Below are 18,587 nucleotides of genomic sequence, written 5' to 3' on the forward strand. Positions count from 1 at the left end.
TATTATATTGTATTTATTTTTAAAAACCCACGTAATAAATGGACCTGCGCAGTTCAGACCCATGCTGTTCAAGGGTCAACTATATTTATCCAAGTGTATCAATTTTACAAGAAAGAAAAACTGAGGCCTATACACATCACATGGCAAGCACATCCTAACAGAGGTGGACAGACAGACACCAAAGGATGACATTATTATCTCCAGCCTTCTCTCCCTGGCCTGAGTCAAAATATCTCGTTTAACAAATTTAAATAAATTGAGGCATTAGAATGATTGAAAGAGATACAGGATAATCTTTACCTTTTCAACTGCTCTCTGGAAATAAAAATAAATACATCATCAAAAACCACCATTGTGGGGCACCCAGGTGGCTCAGTGGATTAAAGCCTCTGCCTTCAGCTCAGGTCATAGTCCCAGGGTCCTGGGATCAAGCCCCGAATCTGGCTCTCTGCTTGGGGAGTCTGCTTCCTCCTCTCTCTCTCTGCCTGCCTCTCTGCCTACTTGTGATCTTTGTCTGTCAAATAAATAAATAAAATCTTTAAAAAAAAATCATTGCTGTATGTATTTACTGGCAATACTGATGTCCTTTTCTCATTCCATGCTCTATCTACTAACTGGAAAAAAGGACCCTTGACATTGTTAAGAATGCTATTCAGCTATCTAGTGACACGCCATGCCATGCCAGAGTCTTGTCCTCCACTGTCCTATCAGTTCAATACTGAATTTCCCAGACATAAATCTCAAGACTGTTTATAACTGTTTCATTCACATAATGTGGCAATTTTTCTGACCAAAATTTATATCTTCCTGGTTATACTCCATTCACCACAGATATTGCCTGGAGAAAGCGAGAGTACAGCTCCTTTGATACTTTGTGTTCCAAGCCGAAAACCATTTTAACTGTACTCTAATCTTAATTCACAAGGGTTTTGAGGTAACTTACAAGCAACATACTGGTAATTAAATAAGTTAAAGGGAAATAAGTGCTGTGGAAGGTAGCACAGCCTTCCACATGGAAAGAATATGAGCTTTGGAGCCATGAAACCAAGTTAGAGGTTTTAATTCTATTCCTTACCTGCCTTCATTTTATAGGTTAGAAACCTATTAGCATACCGCCTCATATTGTTGATATATGTATTTTTAGTTACCTTAAAATATAAACTCCTTAAGAATAGGAATAATGTTTTATGTCTGCATTATATCATATTCACATAGGTGTTCATTGAATATTTATTTAACTAATATGCAACAGATTTTATTTTTTTTTTTTTAAAGTAAGTTCTATGCCCAACATGGTACTCAAAATCACGACCCCGAGATCAAGAATCGCACACTCTACCATTGAGCCACCCAGGCACTCTTAATATGGAATAGATGTTAATGTGTCAGATAAATTTCCTATCTAGTAGGTGCCCTTGCCTCCTGATCCCACTCCCCAAAGTGCCCCCCACCAACTACAAGCAGCATATCTTTATCAAAAAACAAATCTGAGCTTGTTCAATTACTTTTTAAAACCTTCCCAAGGCTTCCAGTCCCTGGAATTAAGGAGTAGTCTCTGACTAAACCAGAATTTATCTTATCCCAGCCTATCTCTTTAACTTGGACCCACCTCTGAATTACTAAAGCTCCTAGAATGTTTTTCCCATACCCCTAAAAAGCTCCTCTTTTAATAGGCTAGCTCCAACAAGTCATTCTCAACTTAAAAGCACTTTCTCCATCAACCCTGATAGGGCTGTAACTGATCATAGCTCCTCAACCCTCAAGTAACATAGTTAGATGTCCTGCCTCCCTAAGTTGATAATACCCTCAATTTACCAACTAATATTATAATGAAATGTTTAATCTGCTTTTCCAATTACCTGGCAAACTTTCTGAGAACAAGGATCACATCATATTGAGTTTTAAATTCACTTTTTACCAGTTACTGGCACATAAAAAGCCTTTAAATAGTATTACTTACTGAACATAAGGATAAACTCCTATTTCTTAAAATCTACAGTTTCCAATCTGAGAATATAATCTGTTTATTTCCTTGTGTGCCTGTAAATAACTTTGGAAAAAAACCCATAGTTGTCAAATGGGTTAAAGATTCTGGGGCCTTATTCTGTACATACATTTATTATGACACAGAAAGCAAAATCAGTATTATTATTTTTAAAGAACAGAGAAAATATTTCAAAAGAACATGCTATTTGAGGGACCTGCTTAGTCTTGGCCTTATCCCTCATAAGTTACAGTCACCAAACTGGATTTGATCCTCAATTAAAACAAGCAGAGCAATGAATGATGAAAGAAAAAACTGAAGGAAGTTGCTTCTCAGCCTGGAATGCCATGTGGGACTAAAGGTGACTGAAAGAAAGACCAGTAAGCCTGAATTCCTGACAGTATTGTGGAAGCACCATAACAGATCTGCATGGCTTACCACTAATTTCCCACTACTTATGGAAAATGACACCCCTAATTTGTTTATATCACTGTTTTTTAGATTTCTAGAGCAAATGAACATGATTCCTCATTGACAGGAAAGACAATACAAAGTTAGAAGAAAATTTATGAAAAAGTTTTTATTACCTAAGATAGGAGAGAGAGATTTTCAAGACAACAGAACAAGCAAGAGCTACAGAGAAAGACACAAATGATTATATGAAATACCCCCTCCCCAAAATGTATGGCAAATAATGCCAAAAACTATGACCCTCTCCCCCCAAAAAAGACTGACAGAACATATTTGCAAAGAAAGCTAAAGGATTATACTTATAACATATCAAAGAGAACCAAAAAATTGGTAAGGAAAAAATCCAATAGGAAAATGAATAAAGATATGAATGAGCAATTCATAGAACTGAAAAATCAAAAGGATCAACTAATATATCAAATGATGCTCAGCTTCACAAAGTTAATGAAATGCAGAATTAACCACCAAAAGAAACTTTCTACTCATCTTCTTACAAAAACAACAACAACAAAAAATCAGCAATAATAAGCTTGTGGGGGAAATACTCTTGGACATTAATGATGGCAATAAGAAGTATATCAACATTTCTGAAAAATAATCTAGTGTTACTTATTAAAATTAAAATGGCATGTATTGTATACAAGATACTCACTGCAATACTGTTCATGATAGACTAGAAACAACCAAGACATCTAAAATGAGCACAGATATGGTTTCAGATATCTATTGCTACATCCCAAACTTAATGCCTCAAAGCAATTATGTTATTTCTCAAAATTATGTAGGCTGGCTGGGCAGGGTTGGCTTCTTTTTGTTTGTCTGTTTTTGCTGGTTTCACCTCTGGTTCCTCTGTGGGTACATTCAGCTAAAGAGTCAGCTGGGCTAGCAGATCCAAAGGAGTCCACTTTCATGTCTGTTGGTAAGTGCTGTCCACTGGGTAGTCTTGGTTCACTTTCAAAAGACCTCTCTCTCATCCTCCTATAGGCCAGACCACCTTTCTTACATGGCAGTTGCAGGCAATCATCCCTGGAATGTCTCTTAAGGACTAACCTCTAGATCTCACATATCACTTCCACCATATTCATTGGTTAAAGCAAATCACAGGGTCAACCAGGACTCAAGAGATGGAGGAACGGATTATGCCTCTAGAGAGAAGCAACAAAGCCATATTGCAAAGGGGAATGGATAAGGATGGAAGAACTTTATGACTGTTTATCATTAATCCCAGATAGGTAGGGGTGTCCACATGTATGTGCATGCACACACAATGGATTATTATATAGTCATTAAAAAAACAAAGTGTAGAATATAATATATTATATTCTAGTATATTAATATAAAATATTAATATAGTATGTTATCATTTTTATATGGGGAAATTATGTATACATTTCATCATATATATGTATGTTTATAAATCCTGGAAATACACTTAAAAATTAACTAATAAGGGTGCCTGGGTGGCTCAGTGGGTTAAGGACCCTGCCTTCGGCTCAGGTCATGGTCCCGGGGTCCTGGGATCAAGTCCCACATCGGGCTCTCTGCTTGGCAGGGAGCCTGCTCCCCCCCGCCCCCGCCTGCCTCTCTGCCTACTTGTGATCTCTGTCTGTCAAATACATAAAGAAAATCTTAAAAAATTAATTAAATACTGGGCCACGCAAAGCAGTCTGCATGCTGGTAGATAAAGGGCACTAAAGGCATGTCAGGAAGGCCAGCAGAGCAGTGAGCCAACTAGCCAGAGGTAAGGATAAATAGGTGTTGTGTGGAGATCTGTACAGCGTCGTAGGCCCAGTCCAGGGGTTATAGATCCACAAAAGGGCACAGGCCAGTAGGCCCAGCAATCAATGACACGGGGTGGTAGAAGATGGTCTACATGGCAGGGAGAATGGTAACATGCTGAGGAAGTAACTCAAACAACTGGACAAATGATAACTACACTGAGGCTAATGTGAAGCCAAATTGCCTACTCCAGAGAAGACATTTATAAATGCGGAAAGGAAGAAAGTTAGAAAGAACCCTGGAGTATAAGACTGGAACTGAAACGACAGGGACAAATTTATGGTTTAATAATACACATACCCAGGTACAGAAATAATTATGGAAAATATACATGTGTGTCTTATATATGTCTGAGTATACAAACCATACTCAGAGTCATACATTTCCTAGTTCCAAAAGTAATGACAGCCCAGTAACAATAAGCACACTGAGCCTCTAAATCTTTGTTTTTAAATACCATCTTTTACAAAAGCAAACAACAATAACAAAGATCAAACAGGATTCCTTAGAGAAATGGCTGATTCCAGGGTTAGACCAGGCAAAGCACAGAATGAACAAGGAACAGCATGTTCTGCCAGAAATGCACAATGAATGAGATGGAAGCATGATAAACAGGCATAGGAGCCAGCTTGAAGGGGCTCCCACAGGCTAAATCAAACAATTTAGACAGCAAAATAAGTAATAATAGTAACAAATCACAAAAGATTAAATAAAATAGAAATTCATGAGTCCTTACAGATTTAATAAACAAATAAATGGGGGAGAAAGGAAAGTTCCACTTTATGATAAAATTCCAACTAATACAAGTAGAAGAAATAAGAGTAATATCATTTGGCAATCATCACAGAAGTGGTTAATTAAGGTGAGAGTCTTCACTGATACCCACATTAAGGCTAGTGATTAGAGACGTTTGATAAGAAACAAGGTGCCGGCATAATTTTGGAATACCTCTCCACAAATACTGATCAAATACAAAAGGATACCAAAGTGACTGGTGATTTATTTTAAAGATTTTATTTATTTATTTATTTGACAGAGAGAGCATGAGTGAGTGAGAGCTCACAAGCAGGGAGAGGGGCAGAAGAAGGGGGAGGAACAGAGGGAGAGGGAGAAGGGAGAAGCAGGTTCTCTGCTGAGTTGGGAGCCTGCTCTGGGAGCCTAACATGGGGCTTGATCCTTAGAACCCTGGGATCATGACCTAAGCTGGAGGTAGACGCTTAACCCACCAAGCCACCCAGGCGCTTCTGAACAACGTTTTAATCACCAGCAGTGACAAAGATGACATCATATGCTTCTGGATGCAAAGTGCTAAGAGCACAGACCCATTTCTGTGGTATTCCTGCCACAAATGCATGAACTGACTGGAGTCAAGAGGGAATATTACACGAACCTACGTTGAGGATCATCCTATAGAATGCAGGGCCTTGTACCTTCAAAACCGGTCATGGACATGAAAAAGGGGAAAAAATGAGGCTGAAGAAGTCTGAAGAAACATGACGACGAAATATAATATATATTCCTGGATAGAATCCTGGCCCAGAAGAGTAAGAGATATTGTTCCAACCATTGATGAAGTATGAATAAGTTTCCTTGGACTAGGCAGTAGTGTTGTACCAACACTTATTTTCTGATTTAGAGGGGTTTATGTTGGTTAGAGAAGAGAGTGCCTTGCTTTTGAAAAAAACAGACACAGTGTTTACAGGTGATGATACACCATGTCTGCTGCTTGCTCCAAAAGGTTCAGAAAAAAGACTATAATAATGGGTATGTATGCATGTATTTTTACACCAATACACACACACATATGTAATGTATGTATGGAAACAGAAAAAAAGCAGGCAATAGAAAGAAATGCAGTAAAATATTAACAATTCTTTGCCCTGTTCTGGCATCTTCCTGCAAGTCAGAGAAAGTCATCTTTTCTGTAAATCAACTTTTCTGCCTGAGGTCAGAAAACAGAATAAAAATCCTGGCTTAAAATTTTACTTACAAACTTTCCTTTACAATACTCTGAGAGGATAGATTAGGGAGGACAATGTTTTTATGCTCATTTGGAGAAGAGCATCTCAATGTTTTTAAATGAAGTTCCTTTATCTTCATGGATTTTCAATAGGCATGTTACAATTCAATGAAGAAAGGAATCTTGATTTACTCATCTTAAAGGTCCTAGCACCTAACACATTTATAGTTTAGTCACTGTTATATACATGAACAGGAACTCCCAATATTGTTCTAATCAGAAAATAGTGACCTGGGTATCAAGAATTCTGCTACGTGGAAAGGAAAAAACTATCTACGTCAAGTTAAAATAGTTTGACTGGGGCGCCTGGGTGGCTCAGTGGGTTGAAGCCTCTGCCTTCGGCTCAGGTCATGATCCCAGGGTCCTGGGATCCAGCCCTACATAGGACTCTCTGTGCTCCATGGAGAGCCTGTTTCCTCCTCTCTCTCTGCCTGCCTCCTATATGTCTGAGTATACAAACCATACTCAGAGTCATACATTTCCTAGTTCCAAAAGTAATGACATCCCACTAACAATAAGCACACTGAGCCTCTAAATCTTTGTTTTTAAATACCATCTTTTACAAAAGCAAACAACAATAACTGCCTCCCTGCATACTTGTGATCTCTGTCAAATAAATACATTTTTTAAAAAAATCTTTAAAATAATATGTCTGACTGAGGACAAGAAAACATCAAAGATTACCTTTCTTGGGAACTTGAAGGAGGAATAGTATCTGCTCTATAGTCCTAAAAACAGGAGTGCATAACCAGGAGCAAAGGTCTTAACCTCAAGAATGGCAAATGCGGGACGCCTGGGTGGCTCAGTTGGTTAAGCAGCTGCCTTCGGGTCAGGTCATGATCCCAGCGTCCTGGGATTGAGTCCCACATCGGGCTCCTTGCTCTGCAGGGAGCCTGCTTCTCCCTCTGACTCTGCCTTCCACTCTGTCTGCCTATGCTCACTCTCGCTCGTTCTCTCTCTGACAAATAAATAAATAAAATGAAAAAAAAAAAAAAAAAGAATGGCAAATGCTTGAAAGTTTATGGTAAAAGCAAAACAAAACAAAACAACAAAAACAGAATAAAAAGTTAAGAATACAATGAGGTTTTTGGAGAAGACAGTTGACAGTGGAAGATCGTCTTTTAAAATAATGTGAGAGGCTCTGAGAGGATTAGACTAAACTGTATCAAACTGCTGGTAAAGCATATATCCTAAAAGATGAGCAAGATTATTTTGTAATCTGAAGAAAGATATTTTCACTGCAGAGACCAACACTCTCCAAGACATTAGACAGTTATTAAAATTATACTCAAAACTTAAAAAGTTGAATAGATTTCATGTAACTCAACACCCTATCTTTCCTGGAGAATACACACACTTTAAAAAACATTTTATAAGCTGTTGTTCCCACTGTGGGAACTAGGAGAAAAAAATTATACATGCCTGAAGATCTATATTACAGTTAACCATAATGAACTTCAGAACTATTTTTTCTAAGGTTTCAACAACTACTGATTATTACATTGATAGTATATAATTCATGTGCTTTAGAAAACAAATGATATTAATATTTATTAAACAATCATTAATCATTAATGAAAATCTATTCAAAGCATTATTAGAGAATTAAAAATTGCTATAACTATATTACAGCATCTTTTTCTTATAGAGGAATCTTAAGGTTGAATCTTCTCTAGCATATTACAAGTAAAACAACATTCAGCACTACTATAAATCAGAATCTGTATGGTTTTTAAATGGAGACTTAAAACTTTGTAGGACCGTTTTAAGAACTGGATAAAATTAGTATATAAAGGCTTTAGCATGTTAGTACAAGTACTCATAAATGGCATTTAATGTATTTATTCTTATAGAAAAGATATGAAATAACCCCAAATACAGTAAAGTGACTTCAAAACCTATTAGAGATGTCTGTAAAGGCAAATGGATAGGATCATAGTCAAAAACTAGACCGGCAAATTCAATGAGGAAACCAATCACAATTTATTTATACTGTAGTCCCAGTAACTAACATAGTGCCTGGCACATACAGTAGGCATTCAATAAAGGTTTACTGAAATGAAATAAGTATGAAAGTAAGTTATCTCAAAAGAAAAAAAAGGCAGTCTAAGACTGTCTGAAAAATAAACTTAAAGTCCAGAAATTACTCTTTCCTAAGCAATGACTTTCAGAAAGGAAATAAAATACTGATAAGCATTTTTAAACCATGCATAGCAATTCCTCTCAGACTGGTCTTTTAAATAATGATCAAGTCACTTTCAAATCTGTTTTGGGATATGTGTCACATATAAGTCTAATATTACAGAAAAGTATTTTAAAATTTCATCTAAATAAATGTGTTCATCCTCAAAGAAGAAAAAAGCACCCAAAGCACTGAGGAATCTTTTCTAACTTCCATAAGGAGACTTCCATGAGGAGACTCAGATGAGCTTAATTCAAGTTCTTCCATCTATTTATATGTGAAAATTAGCTTGAACTTTTACTTACAAGTACAATGTAAATACACAGATTTCACTTTCACAAGTTCAACTGCATACTCCAGAAAAGGAAGAGGAAAGAAAGAAAATCAGGTCTTTCAAAAGTGGGCAGTGCTATAGAGTACAGAAGAGTAACTAAAAAAACTTTTTTCTCAGCAGCCACCTGTTAGAACTCAGCCTTATGGCATAATCTGCATGGTTTTGGAAAATTTTCATATTGAAAACTCAAAATTCCCAGTGTTGTTGGCAGGCGGGAAAAGTGTAATATGAAAATACAGTGCTATCTTCCCCACACTCCTTCCAAAAATAACAGGATCAATAGACTTTAAAAAAAGAAAGAAAGAAGGAAAAAGACTCTTCCAAGTTATAGCCAATTAACCTCACTCACATTTGGAAACTCATCAATTTTCTGAAAAGCAAAACCATACCTTTAATAATATACTCAACTCTGTATAGAGCTTGGCTTCTGAAACAAGCCAGTGAAGTATACTTCCAGACAGACAGCTGGAGCTACGTCTCCTGGGCCTACTTCAAACTAAAATCTGTGAACAGTATAAAGTAACAAATCAAGTAATAGATCCAAATCAAGTACTAAAAGAAGGTTTTGAAAACCACCACCAAAATCAACATTAAACACATCTACCTTTCTTAACATAATGACTATATTTTTAGAAAAAAAATAAATAAACCAAGGCTACCAATTTACATTACAGAACAATTTACAGAATAGTAACAAAGAACTGCATTATGCAGAATAAAATTATTCTTAAGTTATTATTACTTCCTATAGTGCCCTGAAAAGTGTTACCACCATGATGGCGTGTTAAGAGCTACTGTTCAGTCACTGACAGCATTACAATTATTTTTTAGTCTAATTTCTGGAAAGTTCTGCAGTTTGCCAGTTTAAAAAGCAAACTAAATTTAAGAAGAAAAAAAAATGCCTACCCTCAAATCTGGAAATGCACACTGAATTTCACAGTTAATTTCACAGTTAATTTCTTTTTTAAACTAAGAAACAGTAAGGTCATAGGCACAAGTGTGTAACATCTGTAGGTGGCTGATCTAAATCAGTAAAAAAGTCTCTCTGAAATTAACGACTTAAAGTAATATCTTACCAAATACAAGCTGACACGATCTTTCAAAACCACTTTAACCACTAACAATGCAACACTTTTTTTTTTCACATCATACACACACACACACACTTCGTAAATTAAGAACTAAACATAAATTCAAAACACTAAAAATTATTTAAAGACATAAAAACATACTGGAAATATTAGACCTTTGTTTTTAAATTCGTTTCTCAGTTCTACTAGCAGAGCTATTCTGGAATGGCTCTTCATTCCAATACAAGATTGTTTAATATGCCAATTCCGTGTGAACATAGCTTGTGAGACTAATTCTTGAAACCTCAGGAGATGCTTAATTACAGCTCTAGTTCCAATTTCCTGCGACTCAAACAGCAATGTACAGAATAGAGCTTAAACAGTTAGGAAGCGAGAGGAACGAAGGTCCAGGGAACGACCCATTCTTTTGTTTTGGTGTCAGAGGCTGCAAAAATAAAGGTCCATCACAGCTATCGGCACCTATCCCCACCCATCCTGACGATGCAGAGCACTTTCACCCATCCGCTCAAGACCCTCTAGCCCACGAGATCCGCTGAACCCGTGGCTTTCTGTCTCAAAAAATGGGGGGCGGGGGCGCAGGTTGCGATGTCTGGGATAGAGAGAGAAAGAGAGGGAGGACACATATCTTTGAGGACAGAGGGACAAGGAGATGCATCTGGCTGGGGAGGATGGGACGCGCCACTGAGACTTGCAATTCGCTGGGAGAAAAAAGCCCCATGGGACCGACGGAGGAGGTTGCCTGTTCAGGGATGGGGACAGAGAAGGGTACAATCCTCTACAAAAGGAAGGAGACACATTACTGGGAAACCCGTGAGGGCGTGAACTAGGCAGCGCTGAACTCGGAGCCCAAAAAGGGTTGAGACAGCCTCATACACACTCGTATGGTGAAGCTGAGACTTACGGTTACTTCCCGGGCTGAGGGTAAGAGTCAGATGGACCCCGCAGCTCTGCAGTTCTGCCACCGCCGTGGCCGCCTCTGCCTCTCGCGCGGAGCAGGTGACCTCAGGTACCCTCCCCGCCCCACCCACCCAGGCGGGCGCCCCCTCCTCGCTTGCCCGGGTGCGCCCGCGGGGCAGAGGCTGCTGGGGCTGAGGGTGCGCACTAGAGGCCCGCGAGGAACCCTGCGTGAGACGGAGGCGCCCGCGACGAGACTCAGACTGGGCGGGCGCCCCCCATCCTTCTCTGGCCGCCGCGCTGCCTCACTCAAGGGAGGGGAAGAGGGGGCGGTGGCTTTTGCCTCCGCCTCGCGGTCAAGTCCGGCTCATGCTCCAGCCTTGCGCGCGCGCACGCAGCCCGGGCCGCCCTCTTCCCCTCCCCCGCCGCCGGCTCAGCCCTGGCGTGCCGGCCGCTGCCACCTCTGTCCTCGAGCCGCCGCCACCAACCCCAGACAGCCCGCAGCCCCAGCGGGAAGCAGCAGGAACGGCAGCAGCTCGCCCGTCGACCCGGAAGCTCTTCCGCCGCCAACTGCGACGCTGCAAGGGGTGTAAACCCGGAAGTGATTTCCTCGCCCCGGTAGCGGCGGGATGGAAAGGAAAAGCGTTTGAAGACTTGGAAACCCTTAACTTCGGGGGAGGGTGGTATCGTGCCGAGGTGCGAGAAGAGGGAAGGACAATAAAGAATTAGTCCACAAGAGTTGCTCCGAGTCCAGAGACCCGAGCTTTTAAGGCACGTTTTGGGAAGAGCGGCCGAACACGCCCGGAGACTTCTGGTGGCCACCAAGGGTTTTCCTGTCACAGGAAGTTAGGCCCGGCTGCTGGGAAACAGAAGGGAAGGAGGAATGAGAAAGCGGTGACGGCACCCCGCCCCGCAGGTGACTGTCCCACCCAGTGAGTTGAATGTAGCGGCCCGGGAGGTGCTCGGCCGCCCTCGCGGGTGAGACGAGGAGGAGCGAGGACCAGACTCCAGCGAGAGAAAACAGAGGTGGGAGGCTGAACTATCTCCACATCTAGTTTCTCCAGGCAAGGAATTTATTTCTTACAAGTCGTAACAAAGAAGCCAAAGCCACTCTTGGGGTGGCAGCTCTTTGAGGAAAGAGCCCTGCACGCCCTTTCAGGAAAGGACGTGGACGTTGGTGGGTGGTGGCAGAGGAAAAACCTAGGCAGATTGTTATTTTGTCATTTCAGGGAAAGCGGTTTACAACCTGTCATTCCAGCTTAGCTCGCCCCTACACTTCTTTCCATCTTTTGAGGCTTTCTGGCCTTCTTTGCTTTTTATTCATAGTGGTTGTTTTTTTTTTTTTTTTTAATCTTCAAAAGAAATCTTTGATGTAGCTGGCCCGACTCTGGATCTCACTCCCATTCCCTTCTCACTCTGTTGGAGAGCTTGTGTGCCTTCACAGTTTGCAAATACGTCTTTCTCTCTGCATCTACAGTCTCTTAACTGCTTTGATAGCCTCATCTTATTTGGGGGAAATGCCAGAAATACAAATGTGTTTTCATAACAATATAAAAACAATTCACTCCATGACCTTTGCCCGTTAACCCCATGCTACTGTATTAGTTGGTTCTCTTAGAATTGGGTTGCAGAACTACAGCAGCAGCTGATAGATAGCATATTTACATATGCTAAGCATGAAATCATGCTCCTCTAAATAACCTTGGTCTTCACTGTAGAATTTCATTTGGTTCCCAATGCCAGTATTACTTAGTTCCTTCTCTGTAAACCAAATTCACTGTAATTGCCTTCAAAAGCAATTTGAAGATTATTAAATGTCTTAAATTACAAAACAGAATGTGAATTAACAAAAAGCTTTTGAAAATTATCAGTGACACTTGTTGACCTTGATAAGTGATGATTAGTAGAATTGGTTGAATGGAGAAAAAGAAAGCAAGCAAGCTAACACAGCAGCACCGATGGCTTTTTCCTAATCTACTTTATTAATACTTCCTTCCTTTGTAGCAAAAGGATGAGATTTTTATGGTCAGCAAATCCCTGTAGAAGAATTCTTACATTTAGTCTCCATCTCTTCTTTTTAATGTTATAATGCTTTAGTATATGTGCTGCCGAAGCGAGCACTGTTATAATGCTTTAAAATCGTGAATTGTTCTAGGAGAATGCAGAAGGATCAAGTAACTTAGCTACTCCATCTCAGCTTTTTTTTCCTGTAAAATGGGGGTGATAATGTCTACCTTCATCGGGTTTAGGGGGAATAAAATGAATTAATATATGGAAAGCACTTAGCATAGTGTCTGGCACATAATCACTGTAGGTGTTAGCTATTCACATTATTTTACAAACATTAAATGTTCAGAAAACAAAAGCAATAAGGACTTAAGGACAACCTGATAAAATCACTATGTGGACAGAAAAGTTTTGTGGGTTTGGCTTAGTTTGGTTATTTAAAGTTGACATATGTTTAAGAAGATTAAGAAACATTGCTTAAGGATGGAAGAAGGTAGATCATTTCCTGTCTCAGGAACATTTTATAGAGACCCAAGATAAAGTCCCATTTTTTGGTTTTTACTTATGAAGACCCATTCTGATCATTGGTAGTAATTTCTATTAGAATGCACTTTGCAAACTGGTAAATCCTCTTGTCAACTTTGACTTGTGCTTATTAAATTTATAATACCCATATTCACATACTATATCTTCTGTTTTTCTCTGGTGTAAAAGGCTTTAATTTGTTCATCAGTACCCAACATTTCAAATTGTTTTTTTGAAGATATTATTTACTCTTTGTTAAATAGGACTGTATGGTATAGCAAAGAAATATTGAAAAGCCTGCCCCATGGGGACTAAATGGCATTTGCACACCTCCCCTTTCCCAGTCACAGTGATAACCAGAAATGTCCCTACATATTTCCAAAGGATGCCATGTAGGGTACCACCCCCAACTGAGAACCACTTCTGCATATTTGTAAGGTCTCATTGCTTGGAACATTATCATTTATGCCTAAGCATTTTTCAGAATAGAATGGGCCATAAGAAAGTGCCATTTAGTCACTTGAATTATCTAAAACTTAGTCTAAACATAGACTAAGTTTTACATAGACTAAGTTTTACTTCTAAGCTAACTTTAACTCTACCTTTCTCTATTATTTTTAGCTCAAGTTACTCTTTTCCAGTCCCTCTGCTTGTGTTTTTGCCTTAGCAGTTTTGCCTTGGTATGTTAGTAGCTTTTATTCTTTTCCTAACTTAAGCCTTAGTTTTCTTCTTTCATGTAACAGGGAATGTGTATATTTCAAATAGTCAAATATGAATATTTCTTGAAAATCAATTGTTAGAATCTTTCAGGGATATGTTTACATTGAATGATATAAAAACAAAATACTATAATCCTCACGGTTATGCCTTTTTTCTTAATCATATTTATCTTTTGAAAGTTAAGTGTAGGGGCGCCTGGGTGGCTCAGTGGGTTAAATCCTCTGCCTTCAGCTCAGGTCATGATCTCAGGGTCCTAGGATCAAGCCCCACATCCGGCTTTCTGCTCAGCAGGGAGCCTGCTTCCTCCTCTTTCTCTGCCTGCTGCTGTACCTACTTGTGATCTCTCTGTCTGTCAAATAAATAAATAAAATCTTTTTTAAAAAATCTTATAGTATTTAATTTCTATACAATTTACTAGATTTCATTTCTCTACAAAGAATTCCAAAGTGCATAAAATGTGTATAAATTCATTATAGTAAAATGTTATCTACATTCTGATTGAAGTAATCTGATATGGAATAGCCTTATCTATATTTTATATATATATATAAAAAATTATAATTTGAAAAATGACAAGTAATTATAAGAATAATTTAGATCTAAAAATTCTTCTAATAAGGAATGAAATAGGGACGCCTGGGTGGCTCAATGGGTTAAAGAAAATGGGATCAAGAAAATGTGTCATATAAATATAATGGAATATTATTCACTCTCTAAAAATAAGGAAATCCTGTTATTGGCAACAACGTGGATGACCTGAAGAGCATTATGCTGAGGGTGGAAAAAAGCCAGACAGAGAAGGACAAATACTGCATTATGGGGGCACCTGGGTGGCTCAGTGGGTTAAAGCCTCTGCCTTCGGCTCAGGTCATGATCCCAGGGTCCTGGATCGAGCCCCACATCAGGCTCTCTGCTCAGCACAGAGTCTGCTTCCCTTCCTCTCTCTCTGCCTGCCTCTCTGCCTACTTGTGATCTCTCTCTCTGTGTCGGATAAATAAATAAAATCTTAAAAAAAAAAGTGTACTGTGCAGTACTAAATATTCCAGAGAAATGGTGAGTATTAACAAAGCATTTTGCCAGATTTTTTTTAAATATAAGTTGACCAGCACAGAAATTGATTGCTTTAAATTGTGTTTAGAAAACTAAAGATTACTTGATTTTTCTTTTAGGTGCTTAATAGAAAAATGTTATGTGCTACATATGTTATAGGGTGTATTCACAATACAATGTCTTTTTTTTTTTTTTTTTAAGCAAGGTAGGTAGTGCTTGAAATACAAATACTTGTTGGAAGTTCCTCAATGGACACTTAAAATCAGTCTGGGGGAAGTGTGTGTGTGTGTGTGTGTGTAAAATACATATTTGGAAGAAAATGCTGGAGTTATCTAGGGAATTGATAATGGAAGTAGAAAAATACTCGCAAGTCCACATTAAAAGATTTTATCCACTGACCACAAGTTTTTGACTATGATAGTCATTGCCAAGGAATATTATAAGGTATACTTTAGCTTATCCAAATGTCAAATATCAAGGTTCTTTCTAAAGATTTTGGAAATAATGTCAATGGCAGCTGCCTATTTCCAGCTTCCACACTATTAACAATATGACATTTACTTGTGTCATGTATGGAAAATAAGTGTAGTATTTAGGTCATTATTTGCTTAGTGTTTAGAAGATATTTTATAATCATATCACTTTTTTTTTTTTTAGGTCCAAAAGGCAGATTCTTATGCAGGTCAGACATACAAAAGTATGTATCTCCATTAAAATTTTTTTTACTTTTCACAGAAAAGTAAAAAAGGACCAAGAGGAAATCTTAAAATTATAAGTTAAGGTTTTGAGTAGTTCAGAATAAAGATAGTCATCTCTGGCTTACCTTTTAGGTAGTATATATATTCCAAGAAATATATATAGAAAAATAAACATGTTATTTTTAAAATTGTTTTTCAAAGTGATTATGCTAATTATGTATCTTTTAATATTGCAGAGGATTTCTGTGTTTGTTTTGTAAAGCAATGGGAAATCCAGAAAACATAGAAGATGCATATGTTGCTGTTATTCGTCCAAAGAATACTGCCAGTCTCAATTCTCGGGAATACAGAGCTAAGTCATATGAAGTAAGAACAATTTACTGACATTTGATTTGCTACCACTGAATGTCATTTTCATTTACATAAAGTCTTATTATCTCCTCTAAATTCTTGTTGACAACCTAGATCTTGAAAAAATAGAATTGACCCTCCTATATCTCTGCCCATCACGAAGTCTTTTTGTCTGTTGCATGCCTTTTGACCATTTTTCTATTGATTAATAGGTAAATTATTAGACATTAAAAGATAGTCACGTGAGTTCTCCTTATAACATATAGATTCAGTTTTTAGTATGATTTATGAAATGGCTCTCAAAAATTAAAGTTGCAGAAGTCAACTCATTTCAAATTCAATGTAAATATTGTTCTTGGCTATTTCCCTAAAGAACTCCTTTTTATAGTGCATTTTAAAATATCTTTTTACCTTTAATTAAAGTTCTAAACAATTAAGTTACTTCTCTGTAGTCCCAAATTGTATTAATTATAATAAAAAATGTGATTGAAGCCAAAAAAAACCCCAAAACCCTAAAACAAAATTATCTATAACAGATTCCAAGCATCATAGAATACTGCTAATCTAACCTACCTCCAACTAATTTCTCTAGCACTTGTTCAAATTGCTTTTTTAAGGTTAGTTACCTGAAACCTATTAAAAGATACCACAGAGGCTCTCAGGATGCTACTGCTTCGGCAGTGCTCTGGGTTAACTAGTTCTCAATCCTAGCTGCACTGTGGAATCATCTGAGAACTTGAAAACTTCCAGTACCAGGGCCCCACTCACTAGACATTGCTATTGTCTCAAAAGCTTCCCAGGATATTCTAATATGAAGCTGGGGTTAAGAAAGACTGCTGACTTACTGTATTCTAGGGCAAATAAACTTGATTTTAAGCTTTCTCTCTTTAATTTTTCTCATCTAAGATTTTATTGCATGAAGTTCCCATTGAAGGACAGAAAAAAAAGAGAAAGAAAGTTTTGTTGGAAACTAAACTTCAGGGCAACAGTGAAATAACACAAGGCATACTGGATTATGTAGTAGAAACCACCAAACCAATTTCTCCTGCAAACCAGGGTATTAGAGGTAGGAAACTTTTTTCTTTTTTTCTTTTTTTTTTAAATATAGTTTGCTTTGAATGCTTGTAGAGAAAGATATTTTTAAAAATGTGTTAAGATCATTTTTTTCTGGGTTGCCTAGCTGGCTCATTTGTTAGTGTGTGACTTTTAATCTTGGAGTCATGAGTTCAAGCCCCATGTTGGGTGTAAGGATTACTTAAGAATAAAGTCATTTTTTAAAAAAAAGGTGTGGAGATCAATTTCTTTTTATGTACCTTTCCATTTAAAAAAAAAACTTGAGGGGTGTCTGGGTGGCTCATTCAGTTAAGCGTCCACCTCTTGGTTTAAGCTCTGGGCATGATCTTGGGCTTGTGTGATCCAACTGCCTCCTGCTCTGCACATAGCAAGGAGTCTACTTGAGATTCTCTGCCTTTCTCTCCCCTCCACACCCTCCTTTCACAGGCATGCATTTTCTCTCCCTCACTCTCAAATAAATAAAATCTTCAAAAAATTTTTTTAAAGAATCAGAAAGCTTTTTTTAAGTTATAACAATGCCCTTCAAGAAATACCTTGACTATGAGGCTCCTGGGTGGCTCAGTCAGTTAAATGTCTGCCTTCAGCTTGGGTCATGATCCTGGATCCTGGGATCCAGTCCCTGCTGAGCAGGGAGCCTGCTTCCTCATTCTGTGCTGCCTGTACTCCCCACCCCAGCTCATTCTTTCTCTCTCTCAATAAAGTCTTATATTAAAAAAAACTTGACTATAATATTTAAGTTGAAAATAGTTAAATAAGTTGCAGTGTTAATGATTTGTTCAGTAGGAACAGGAAACCAAAGAGTGGCTTGAAAACAAAGAAAATACAGATCACTTTTGCTAGAAGTATAGTTCTCTAGTTAAGTATCCCTGAACTACTATTTTTAGTTTTCTACTTCAGGACAGAGGAAACTAAAAACCTTGCATCATACTAAATGAAAGTTAAGATTAGGGGCTCCTGGGTGGCTCAGTGGGTTAAGCCTCTGCCTTTGGCTCAGGCCATAATCGCAAGGTCCTGGGATCGAGCCCTGCATCGGACTCTCTGCTCAGCAGGGCGCCTACTTCCCTCTCTCTCTCTTTCTGCCTGCCTCTCTGCCTACTTGTGATATCTGTCTGTCAAATAAATAAATAAAATCTTTAAAAAAAAAAAAAAGATTCATGGATTAGAATCCTGTAAGTTGCCAGGTGGTAGAGGTTTTTTCCTATTTGGTCACAGGAAGAAGAGCTTTTTCAAAGAGCCAAACTGAATTACTGAAGTATTAAACTTGAAAGGTTCAGTCACCATTTAAAATATTAGGTAATATATAGCCTAGGAAACTGTTTAGAAATTAATGATAATTTTCTCAGGCTGTAGCCTCACAAAACGTGAGAGAAAACTTAAAAGTTAGAGAAATTTAAACTATATCCAAGA

The 18,587-nt window shown here is 38.2% G+C and overlaps 3 protein-coding genes across 8 annotated transcripts in view; 2 read left to right on the forward strand and 1 right to left on the reverse strand.

The window, feature by feature from the left end:
- ANKIB1 (ankyrin repeat and IBR domain containing 1) overlaps window positions 1-18,587 on the reverse strand; it is a 261,525-nt gene that overhangs the window by 148,001 nt on the left and 94,937 nt on the right. For 2 of the 3 annotated variants that reach the window (XM_082692606.1, XM_082692602.1), the window contains exon 1: window positions 10,763-10,892. The exons of the other annotated variant lie outside the window; for it this stretch is intronic. The gene's annotated coding sequence lies outside the window, so the exon portion shown is untranslated. Of the gene's footprint in view, window positions 1-10,762; window positions 10,893-18,587 lie in introns of those variants that run through there. 3 annotated transcript variants of the gene reach the window in all.
- On the forward strand, window positions 10,794-11,354 carry LOC309845125 (uncharacterized protein; the record flags this gene model as incomplete). Its single annotated transcript, XM_082692639.1, has 1 exon — window positions 10,794-11,354. One exon carries the CDS (start codon window positions 10,794-10,796, stop codon window positions 11,346-11,348), a length of 555 nt encoding a protein of 184 aa, XP_082548765.1. The 3' UTR covers window positions 11,349-11,354.
- Window positions 11,340-18,587, forward strand: part of KRIT1 (KRIT1 ankyrin repeat containing) — a 35,992-nt gene continuing 28,744 nt past the window's right edge. The window contains exons 1-4 of one of the 4 annotated variants that reach the window (XM_082692611.1): window positions 11,340-11,781; window positions 15,715-15,754; window positions 15,992-16,121; window positions 17,013-17,172. In XM_082692611.1, the coding sequence (XP_082548737.1) occupies window positions 16,020-16,121; window positions 17,013-17,172 (262 nt within the window). In that variant the 5' untranslated portion in view covers window positions 11,340-11,781; window positions 15,715-15,754; window positions 15,992-16,019. Of the gene's footprint in view, window positions 11,820-13,913; window positions 13,968-15,714; window positions 15,755-15,991; window positions 16,122-17,012; window positions 17,173-18,587 lie in introns of those variants that run through there. The other 3 variants (XM_082692610.1, XM_082692612.1, XM_082692613.1) reach the window with 3 other exon arrangements.

The sequence above is a fragment of the Mustela nivalis genome, assembly GCF_964662115.1.
Source record: "Mustela nivalis genome assembly, chromosome: 12".
NCBI lineage: Eukaryota > Metazoa > Chordata > Mammalia > Carnivora > Mustelidae > Mustela > Mustela nivalis.